Below are 11,758 nucleotides of genomic sequence, written 5' to 3' on the forward strand. Positions count from 1 at the left end.
TGTTATTCAAGGATCTACAGTATTTCCAATTTTTTAGAACTGTCAAGTTCAATAAAAAATGAATATATATCTTAATTTTTTTTTAATGTTTATTTTTTTTGAAAAAGACAGAGCATGAACCGGGGAGAGGCAGAGAGACAGAGAGAGAGACAGACAGACAGAATCCAAAGTAGGCTCTGAGCTGTCAGCACAGAGCCCCACGCGGGGCTCAAAACTCACAAGCTGTGAGACCATGACCTGAGTCAAAGTCGGATGCTCAACCAACTGAGCCACCAGGTGCCCCTGAATCTATCTTTTTAAATATAGTGATCATGAGTATGTCAATACGGTCCTTTGAAGAGGGTACCTCATGCCTTATATATCCCAGATTACTTTGATCCATTCCATGGAAATGAATGAGATTGTTTGGCTAGGGTGTATAAAACTCCACTTATACTTTCCTGTTCACAGCTCTACTTTAGAAAGCTAAGACCCTCCATCAAAAAAGAAAAAGAACTGCAGAGAGGGGATTTTATACACATTCACACACACTCTCTACAGAAAAATAATGATTTTATATGGGGCATTGAGCGAGACCAAGTTCCAGGTTTTTATATAAATTGTGTTCTATACTTTCTGTCAACTGTTTTCACTAGATTTAATTAGCTTCTTTAAAAAAAAAAACTATAGGGATTCATTCCTAATAACATCTTGAATTTTAATTAATCATATCAGTATTTAAAGGCAAAAAATTCAGGCAAGAAGGGTGGTAATGAACAAAGCTTGGGCTGTGAAGAAAGACCAAGTTTGAATTCAGACTATCACTTGCTAGCTGCGTGACTCTGAACAACTCATTTAGCCTCTGAGTTTGGTTTTCCATTATCTGCGCAACAGGAATAAGAGGTATTGAGAGAATTTAAAGCAATCTAACACAATACTGGATGCAGAACAATATTCAAATTTCATTTCTCTTTCCTTTCTTCAGGAAATATTATTTTTTGACCAAGAAGAAGTAATTTTGGAACATGAGATGGTTGGTTATCTGGATATGGTGGAGGTCTCTGAATCACTAAGGTACAATATGAAGAAAAAAAATAGCAAATACGAGGGTAGAGGAGGAAACTGGGATAAGGAAGCATATATACAGACATACTACTTGCTACCAAATGTCATGCTTTAAAACTCCCCCTACTCAATCTCCCCAATCTAGGTTTGTCCAATCTTGCACACTCAACCCCTCACCTGTCACTACCACTTTCCAAGTGGAAAGTAAAGAATACGCAGGAAAAACTGGGGAAAACCAAACAATTTACAATGTATACTCTTGGCAACATCCTTCCTCTGGGATCCCCTTCCTCTCCACCTTTATTATTCCTACAGCATGTACCTTTCCTAGAAACAGCAATCCCTATGAATATAAACAGATCTCTTGTGCAAAAATTTAACTATCAAATTCTAAGCACCCAGATTCTAGAAAGGTGTAAATGTCTTTTTGTTTCAATGGTTTCTTTGAACATACACATTTAATCAAGTATAGAAACCTTTGGGATTTTATCTTAAAACCACTTAAGGACATAATCAAAAGGTTTGAGTATCAAACAAAGCCACCTATCCATAACACATCCTGTTCGCAAAAGTGTCCCAGAAACTCGATGTAAACAAAATCCTTCTGTTTATTTCTAGGAGATAATACTGTGGTTTTCTGTATCCAACAGTATGCCTTACATACCCAAGGCAATTATGTTTTCTTCCTCTACTCAAACAGAGCATCTGTTGCTAACACAACACTGAAGTCCAAGTTATTTTCACAGACAAAAAAGCAGCTGGTCAAGCTAATCCATCTGCTGACTAGCCACCATCAAGCTTCTGTAAGACTGTCCAGTTAACTTAACCTCTATTGTCAGACTGCATGAGTCAGAACTCCCAGTCCTCTTTCAATTAGGATTTAACAACTCTTCTTTGACACCACCATTTGAAATCACTTATTACAGACATAAAAACAGAAAACATATTTTAAAACTTAAGGACAAAGGTTAAAAATGGTAGATTGGATTAGAAAAAGTTGTACAAATTATCAACAAAAGAAAGTTATTTCGAAGTTGGGATTATGAATTTCATAACAATAGCCAGCAGTACTTACATATGCTAGGCACCAAGGATTTTTAAAAATTAACATGATCCTCACAGTAACCCTTTGAGGTAAATACAATTGTTATCTCTATTTTATAGAGGAGGAAATAGAGACACACAGCAAATTTCCCAAGCTCATTCAGCTCAGAGATAGTAGTAGGACTGGAGACCTGGCTCCAAAGACATCCTCCAATAATTCGAAGCCCAAATCCCAATGCCTTACTAACAGGTATATATTCAAGACATCCTCACCATTTTCCTTACAATGACTGAAGTACCATCCCTGTTACTATTTGCATTGTAACATTTTATAATGGGGAAGAAAAATCATGCCAGGGGTGTACTACTTACTTAAAAAGAAATACACAGTTTGGTTCATTATTAGTTGAGGTATGTAAGTGTTTCTGCAATAGTTCATGAGGGAAAAATGCTCAAATTCATAGCACTAAAGTGGTTATAAGCATTAATACCAGATACTTGTTATAAGCAATAAAACAAAGAGTTTTATAAGAATATTATTTGATACCAATAAATGAAATGAAAATCAACACATTTTCTAAAATTAAGAAATTGATTTTCAAAGTTACCACAAGGAACACCTAATTCTCTGCCACCTCTGGGGAAAAGTGCACATGGTACTCGTAGGTGCTCAAAAACACCATATGGAATGAGACCAAATAAGTTCAAATTTTAGCCTTCTAGCTAGTGGTATGACCTTGCAGAAGCCACAACTGCCAACTCTTGAGTCCTTGATCCATATTAAAATACTTTCTCAAATTCTGTTTTATAACACACAGAGTATCTTAGTACTTTGTAAACATTAAAACACTTTTAACACTTTTTCATAATGAATTACTTTATCTGATTTTTACAGTAGCTCTATAAAATATTCTTACATCCACTGCATAAATGAAGAACTAGATTAATCACAGTTAAGTAATTTTCTCCAGAGCACAGAGCTAGTAAATAGCAATATGGAACTCAAGGACTCTAAGTCTCTGCTCTTCCGTTTGCCCTGAACCAACATCCATTCAGCTATCATGTGACTTTTACCTAAAAAGTTAAATAAGGCGTGACATGTTTTACGAATTTAGGCAGAGATGTTTTAAACATACATATTCAAAACACACGAAATGTAATTTTTTACAGATGTCTTACTAATAGTCACGGAAATAAAACTGAGTTTACCCAATTGAGTTTCAAGATGTCTGCAATCAAATCGTGTGCACTTTAGTAAAATACTAGAATAGTCAATGCTTAACACATCACTACACTATTCTCCCGTGTCCCCTGTGCTTCTTTCCCTTGAAAAGGTGAAATCCAGGCAAAATTAGAGAAACCATTGTTCTAATAAGTCTTTCCAGTGCTTTCTATCTAATAATAGAAAAGAATGGCCTCTTGGATATGCCCTTCTTTTTCCCTGCTACATTATTAATAACACTTGTGTTCCCTCCTCTACTGTACTATACTTCAATTACTATCATCTAACAAAGAGAAAAGGGTGGTTACTAACCTATACAGGGATTATGACTGCATATTAATAACTCTAAATGCATTCAAAACATTGGCTATGTTCTCAAAACATTTTTTTTTTCTTAATCGAAATTACTAGCTCCTTAACTTGTGCGGAAAGTATATATACAACAGGCCACAACAGCCATAGATAACCGTGACGAGCAACAAACTGGTCGAAGAGGGTGGGACCGCTGCCAACTGTTAAGTCTCTTCTCCCAGTTCAACTAATACTAAACACCAAGACCTGCTTCTGAACTGGTCACGAGGAAGGAGGGAGTGGAGGGCGCGGTACTAAGCAGATTTGGTTCCTGACCTAAAGCAGCGTGTACGGTCCCTGTCAGCAGGTAGACCCCGTGCACCTCGATTGGTGCTAAGGCGGGATAAACCCGCGCTCGCACGCGGGGAGGCTCCAGAATCAAAGGGGGCCTAGAGCGCTGCAGAAAATGATTGTGGAATGGGGACAGCTCCCTTCTTCCCCGCAGGAGCCAGGGCCCAGGGCCAAAGGCCAGCTCGGGTCACCGGGCGCGGTCCCCGCAGCCTGGCGGGCGCCGCTTTGCTCCCACCGGGGAACGAGGGAGGGAGGGAGGGCAGCTGCCTAGCCCTCCGCGGCCGCAGCCCTGCCTGGCCCAGCGCGCCCACCGCCCACCCGGCCCCGGGCGCCCCGCCCACCCTCTCCCCAACCTCGGCCGCCCCGCGCCTCGTTCTCCCACTTACTTTCTGGGAGTCCATGGCCAGGGGCTATGTCTACTGGGCCCGAAACCGCGTCGAAGAACCTTGCGGCGAGGCGGAGGGAAGTCGGGCAAGCCAACACTGCTACCCGCGGCCGCCCCCTCTCCTCCGCCGCCGCCTCAGCCTCAGCCTCAGCCAGAACCGACCCCGCCCGGTCCGCGCCCAGCCCGCGCGCGCGCCGTCGTCGCGCCGCGGTTGCCAGGGTGAAAGGGCGGCCCGCAGGAGGGAGGGAGCGAGAGAGACCGGAGCGCCCCGCGCATGCGCGCTGCAGCGGGACGGGATGGAGTGGAAGGTGTCCGATGCTGGGTGGGAGGGGCAAAAACTAGTGGTGCTGCGGGTCCAGTGACCAAGCCTTTCCTTCCTTACCGCATCCTTTTTCTTCCAGGGCTCCCGATCGCTGCAGGCCTTGGAATGGGCCACTGAGCATCCAGCAGCCGGGCCCGTGGGAAAGGCTGGGGAAGGAAAGCTCTGGTCCTTGAGATCAGCCCCCGCTCCATCCTGCACGCATCTAAGCACCCCTGACATTGACCGCCGCCAAGGAGCAGCCAGGATAGACCAAACCCACTGTCCAGTGAGAAGGAAAGGGCTGGGGTAAGGGATATCGTGGAAACATGGAGAAGGCCTGAAGGAACGTGGTAGAAACATGGGTAGAGGGTGGGGCCTGGTAGACCTTTCCCAGAGAGCCCTCCTGGGCATCTTGCTGTGTTTTGAGCAAGTCACTCTCCCTGAGCCTATTTCATCTTCCATAAAATAAGAGCAATAATGCTGACTTTGTAGAGCATTGTGAGGATTAAGTAATGTATTTGAAGTGCCCAGGACATAGTTAATGGCCAGTAAATTATAGTTGTCCGTGGGGGGCTAGAACCTGCTCAGTCTGGTCTGAAAAGGACCGTGCAGACTGTAGAAAGCTTGGGGAAGTAGGCCTGAAAATGTTCTTCTCCAAGCAGAAAGGCCTCAGCTTCCATTTTGATGACTCTGGAGAGGCTCAGAAAAGTTCCAACTAGGCAATCACTCATGAGGAATGAACAGAAGGGAAATACATATTGAGTATCTATCAGGTACCATTTCTCTAAACTGAGAATTCAGCAGTGACAAGGCCCTTCTCTCACTTGCAGAGCTTACAATCTAGTATGGGAGGGAGGCCAAAAAAAAATTAATGTGTATATATAGTAAATAAATGTGTATATATATATATGTGTATATGTGTACATATATATACACACACAGCGTTTAGAAGCACTATTAATATATATGTTTATTAACATATATATGTAATTATATATGTTTATATGCACTCAGAATTATGAGGGCTCCATTTTCCATAAGAAGTTCAGGGAAGGCCTCTCTCAGAAGTGATTGTGTAAAGTGAGAGAATGAGTCATACAAAGGTCTGGGAAAAAGCATTATAGATAGAACAGCGAATACAAAGGCCCTGAGAGGGCATGAGCTCTATATAAGAAACAGTATCTATCCTACAAGGCTATAATTGCCTGTATACAATTATACTCTGTTACTATGACTTCCATGAAGGTCGAAATTTCTTTTACTCATATCTGTATCCCCAGCGCAGGTCTTGCCATCTAGTATGCACTCAATAAATCCTTTTTTTTTTTTTTAAACTGGACAGACATGTATAAGAAATGGGATGAAGGGCCCAAAAGGGAAAACAGGGACTTGGCTCAAGCTAGGTGGGTAGTGCTTAAAGGCCAGGGTCCAGGGAGGGCCTGTGTGAACAATTTTGCTTCTGCAGCTAAAAGGACAAATGGTGTGCAAACTTGCAGAGAGATGCTCCCTCTCTCTCTCTCTTTTTTTTTTTTAATGTTTATTTATTTTTGACAGAGAGAGAGAGAGAGAGACGGAGCATGAGCAGGGGGAGGGGCAGAGAGAGAGGGAGACAGAATTCAAAGCAGGCTCCAGGCTCTGAGCTGTCGGCACAGAGCCCGACGCGGGGCTCGAACTCACAGACCACGAGATCATGACCTGAGCCGAAGTCAGACACTCAACCGACTGAGCGACCCAGGCATCCTGAGATGCTCCCTCTCTTGGTATCAAGGGAAAGATGCCTCCTATCCAAGTTGGCCAATTCCATGAGGATCAGTGAGAGCAGCCAAGCACCCAGCGTCTAGTGCATGAAGGCTATTCTCCGCACTGCGGACTCAGTGTAGTGAGTCAGTTTCCCATGAGGGAGAAATGCAGCCTAGGGATGGGACAACATTAGTGGTCAAACCGCCCCACTGTGAGCTCCCTAGCCGTGACCCTGCCTTCTACTGTGGGACACATCATTAAGGGGGGAAAAAAAACACAGCATTTAGCGCTGTCCCCAGTTCTCTTGCTGTAAGGACTTAACTTCAGAGAGCAACTCCTAGGCACTTTATGACTGATGGGTATAACCACAGAAGGAGACAGAAAGAGGCTTTGGAGACAGCAAGTCACAGCTGAAATGTGATCACCAGAATTCTGTCACAGGTCATATCCCAGGAGCTCACTCCTGGCTCCTTGCCTCCTCAGTCCCCGAGTTCTTTCCCTGCAGCCCAGCGAGGAGCCTGCAGCTTTCGTCAAGAGTTCTGCCCCATTTGACTCCTGCCCTTGCCAGATCTCGTTTCCTTTAGGCAGTCTGGCTTCCCTGCCCAGCTCACCCGGGCCTTCTGCCCGCCCTTGTTCCTGTCCCTTCTGGCTGTGACTTCTATCTTCCCCAACCTATGCAGGCTCTCTGGCAGCAGTACTCACCTGGTGGGGCACTGAGTCTGCACCCCCACTGCTTCTGGCCTATGGGCAAGTCCTCTGCCTTTTCTGAACTTACCTTTTCACAGCCAAGTCAGCTGGGAAATTTTCAAAAGTAGCTTTACTAATAAAGTAAAGCTGCTGTTCTCAAGTGTAATCCCCAGACCAGCTGTATCAGCACCACCTGGTAGCTTGTCAGAAGGGCAAATTCTTAGCCTTCATCCCCAGACTAACTTAATCAGAAACTCTGGCATGAGGGTCCAGAGATCTGTGTTTTAACAAGTCCTCCAGGTGATTGATGCATACTAACGCTTGAGAACCATTGAACTAAGAGAAAGCAAATTGTTAAAAAAAAAAAAAAAAAAAAGGAAAAACTACAGAGGGATAAAACAGATGACTTTTTTTAACCCTTATGTTTCAATTCTGAGATAGCATATCTAGTTGTAGGTATTTACTGAGGTCCCTGGGCCTCCAGGAATGCCTTTCTGAGGAAACATTGAATTAGAATAACCTCAGGACTGGCCCTACTGATGTGAAGTGTCTGGCAAACTTGTCTCTTCCAGAACAGGTTCTCTACCCCCTCTTGCCAGGCGTTACCCCTGTAGCCCTGAGTACCCTCATGAGTTCTGGGATTCCCCCATCTCTTGGGAGAGAAAGCTACTTCCCTTAAGTGGTGCCAACAGTGTTCCCCTTTGGGAGTCAGTATAGGGCCCAGCCTGGACTCAGCAAATCTGAATTTAAATCCTGACACTGCTGCCTACCAGCTGTGTAGCCTTCAGTGAGTCTTTTAAACCAGGATAAGCCTCAATTTCCTCATCTGTAACATCATGATCATAATAGTAGTAATTCCCAGTTACGGTTGTTGTGGGGAATCAAAGGAGATTACATATGCAAAGTGCCTGGTTTAGTCTACATTTAACAAATGTGTGGCTGTTACTATTATTACTGCCTTGTACATCATATCCTTCTGTGCCACCCTTGGATGGCTTTTTCCCGCTCGGTCTTTGGGGCCCTAGAAGCCCTATTTTCACCCCTAACTCTCATTTTCATTGTTATCCTAGCTTTTCTGAAGCATAATCACAGTCCACATGCTGCTCTTTGTTGAAGCACCAAATCTCTAACCATGTCTCTCTCCCTGTTCATATCTGGCCTACATCTTAGCATACACCACCAAACCCAGGAAAACCCTGAGTTTGCTCTAAGCCTCAGTTTCTTCAATTATGAAAGAGGAATCATAACAGTACCACCTACAAGGGTTTTTGAGTTGATTCACTGAGATAATTCGTGTTCAATGTTTAGCGGCATCTGTCATGTAGTAAGTATTCAAAAAATATTAGCTATCATCTCTTCCCAATCATAGAAACCTAATTCTTTTTTCCTCTGCCTCCTTCTGACTAAAAACAAACTCAACCCAAAGTCCTGGACCCCCTTGAACTCCAGAGTGCAAATTTCTGATCCTAGGAACTCACTATAGACATTTACGTTCTCATAGGAGCGAAAGGATGATTCCGTTCTGATGTGAGCTGGCACTGTATGAAGTGGTCTAGCTCCATATTTGGAGAGCTCTAAGCAAAGTGGGAAGCAATCAGTATACACAAACATGAGAAAGGGCCTGGAAACCACGTGAGAAGAAGGGACACAATCGAGGATTTCGTCTGGAAAGGAAAATTTCTCGTGTCAGAGAGGACACGATCTTTTACCTCAAAACTCTCTAGAGCTGTTGTATGGAAGAGGGGGCTGACTTATTCTCTAGCATCCCACAGACAGAATTAGACCCAGTTAGTGTAAGCTACAGGAAGATAGATTTCCAATCAACAAAAAGTCCAACTTTAACAGCCATACAGAGCTGTAATGGACTTTGGTGGTGAGGTCCCCATCAGTGGAAGTATCCAAGCAGGGGCTAGGCATTTGCCTAGGGGGATCAGGCAGTGAAAGGGTAGATGGCAGAGATAACTTTTAACATCTTTCTGAACCCTGAGGCTATGTCATTCTGCAAACTAGAGGCCAATAACTATTCATTCCCTCTCTGACTCAGCTTTGCAATTGTACTCACCTCTGGAATGCACTCTGAATCTCTTCTCCCCACCCCCACTCTCATAAGCTCCATTGCAAGAGGCCCCTCTCCTTCCTGGGATAGGGCATGCCAGGAGCAGTTAACTAAACTGTAGCCATTATGATGTTTCTATGTCACAATACCTTCTCTATGCATGATGGCTTGCTTTATACTAGGCACTGGAGACACTGAAATGAGTGAGGACTGGAAGACATGGGTGTTTCCATCACCTCCTGCCTTAGCTCTCAAAATGCCTCTGGACTCATCTAGTTCAGAGAATGACCAAGGACAAAGCAAATTTATCGTCTGTTGATCTCTTCATTGTAAAAGGATGCTGCCCACCCCACCCCCCACCCCCAGGTCTCTCCAACACAGAGTAACGGACTCCCTGTTCCTAGTGAGAACATTACTCAGCAGCCCTTCTTCCTCTGCATATACTCTGAGAACGATGTGGGGCAGTTTGAGTGAATGAGTGAATGAGACTAGGGAGATAAAGGGCCCACAGTGAATTGACCACACTTCTGTTTCATCGACCAAGCACCCAGATGCTGATACCAGACTGTCTGAATTCAAAGGCCAAGTCTACCAGTTGTGTTGCCTTGGGTGATTTGGTAACCTCTCTCTACCTCAACGTTCTTATTTGTAAAATGAGAGTATTAACAATACCCACTTGAAAGTGTTGTCATGAAGATAAATGACAATGTGTGTAAAGTGCTTACTTAGAATAATGTCTAATTACTGGGAAGTACAAAATATATGGTAGTTATCAATTTATTATTTTCCAAAATAAACCATTCTCCTGACCACAGCACTGGGAAATAATGGTGTCTGTGAGTCCTTTGATACTGTGGTGCTGTCGTTGTCCAGATCAGATGGTACTACATCAGCAGTTCCTAGGAAATAAGTCTTTTGAATCCATCTCTCATTCTTTTTTTTTAATTTTTTTTTACATTTATTTATTTTTGAGAGACAGAGACAGAGCACAAGTGGGGGAGGGGCAGAGCGAGAGGGAGACACCGAATCTGAAGCAGGCTCCAGGCTCTGAGCCATCAGCACAGAGCCCGATGCCGGGCTCGAGCTCACGAACTGTGAGATCATGATCTGAGCTGAAGTCAGACGCTCAACCGGCTGAGCCACCCAGGCACCCCAATCCATCTCTCGGTCTGAAGGGCAATCCGAACTTTTCCCTAGCAATCAGAGTTTGAAAAGGGAAGGAGACACAACTGAAGCTGGAATGAGGAACTTAAGACAAGTCATGAAAGGAAGATAGGACCCTTTCCAAGCCAAGGAAACAGCCTAAGCGAAGGTGGGAAATGAAGAGAACAACTCCAGGAGATAAGATATGAAATGAATGGAAATAGGAACCCCAATGCCTTAATACCAGCCAAGTATTAGGAAAACATTGGAGCACATGAGAGATGGAATATTCCACTTGGGGCGCCTAGGTGGCTCAGTCAATTAAGGGTCCAAATTTGGCTCAGGTCATGATCTCGAGGTTCGTGAGTTCAAGCCCCATGTCGGGCTCTGTGCTGACAGCTCACAGCCTGGAGCCTGCTTCATATTCTGTCTCCTTCTCTCTCTGCTCCTCCCCTGCTTGCACTCTGTTTCTCTCTGTCTCTCAAAAATAAATAAACATTAAAAAAAAATTTTTAAAGACATGGAATATTCTGCAGCATGAAAAATTATCTTTATTAAAAATACACAGCAATATGGGAGAAAGCTTTTTTTTATTTTTAAGGCTTGTTTATCTATTTTTGATGGGGGAAGGGTCAGAGAGAGAGGATCCCCGGCAGGCCCCACACTGTCAGTGTGGAGTAGGACATCAGGCTTGAACTCACAAACCGTGAGATCATGACCTGAGCCAAAATCAAGAGTCGGACACTCAACTGATGGAGCCACCCAGGCACTCCTGGGGAAAAGCTTATATTACAACTTAAAAACAAAACAGAAGTTTTAGCTAGAGTATTTTTTCAAAATATAAGTGGGTAATGTCTACTGTTAGAAAGTAGACACCTTTATAAATTTTCCTTTTGTTTATAAGTTTTAGCTTAGGTGCAGTGCCATCATATAGGAAAGCTCAGCCTGGTTTCCTATTATCAAATACTTTCACATGCTTACTTTTCTGCTTACATAAAAGTTCATTAAAGGGTGGGGGATGGGTGAAATAGGTGATGGGGATTAAGGAGTACACTTATCATGATGAGCACTGAATGATGTATAGAATTGTTGAAACACTATATTGTATACCTAAAACTAATATAACACTGTATGCTAATTATACTGGAATTAACATTAAAAACTAAAAACAGGTGAATCAAAGGCAAATAAATTGGCTTTGAAATATAAACTCACATTTGGCATGACTTCCTCATGATTAAAAAAAAAAAAAAAACAAAAGAGGAGGGTGGAAAGAGAGATTAGTAGGGGTCAGATTGTTATGGTCTCTAAATTCCAGGCTGGGGTGTTGGGATTTGAGCATGTTGCAAGTGGGAAGCCACTTACAAGTTTATGAGCAAAGGGTTATTTTAGGAAACTTGATTTGGCAGGAGGAATAGGAAGGACATGAGTGGGATGTGTCTGGGGTGAGGAGTTGACTGGGACCCGCAGGCCAGACCTCTGCCTTCTACTCCC

The 11,758-nt window shown here is 43.5% G+C and overlaps 1 protein-coding gene across 4 annotated transcripts in view; it reads right to left on the reverse strand.

Moving 5' to 3' along the window:
* FSD1L (fibronectin type III and SPRY domain containing 1 like) overlaps positions 1 to 9,187 on the reverse strand; it is a 79,808-nt gene extending 70,621 nt beyond the window's left edge. For 3 of the 4 annotated variants that reach the window (XR_007146356.1, XM_047830455.1, XM_047830457.1), the window contains exon 1: positions 9,128 to 9,187. Coding sequence is in view for 3 of the 4 variants with exons in the window: in XM_047830455.1 (XP_047686411.1) it covers positions 9,128 to 9,181 (54 nt within the window). In the remaining variant the exon portion in view is untranslated. Of the gene's footprint in view, positions 1 to 4,338; positions 4,544 to 9,127 lie in introns of those variants that run through there. The other variant, XM_047830456.1, reaches the window with a different exon arrangement.
* Between the last annotated feature and the right edge of the window lie 2,571 nt (positions 9,188 to 11,758).

The sequence above is a fragment of the Prionailurus viverrinus genome, chromosome D4 (assembly GCF_022837055.1).
Source record: "Prionailurus viverrinus isolate Anna chromosome D4, UM_Priviv_1.0, whole genome shotgun sequence".
In the NCBI taxonomy this organism is placed as follows: domain Eukaryota; kingdom Metazoa; phylum Chordata; class Mammalia; order Carnivora; family Felidae; genus Prionailurus; species Prionailurus viverrinus.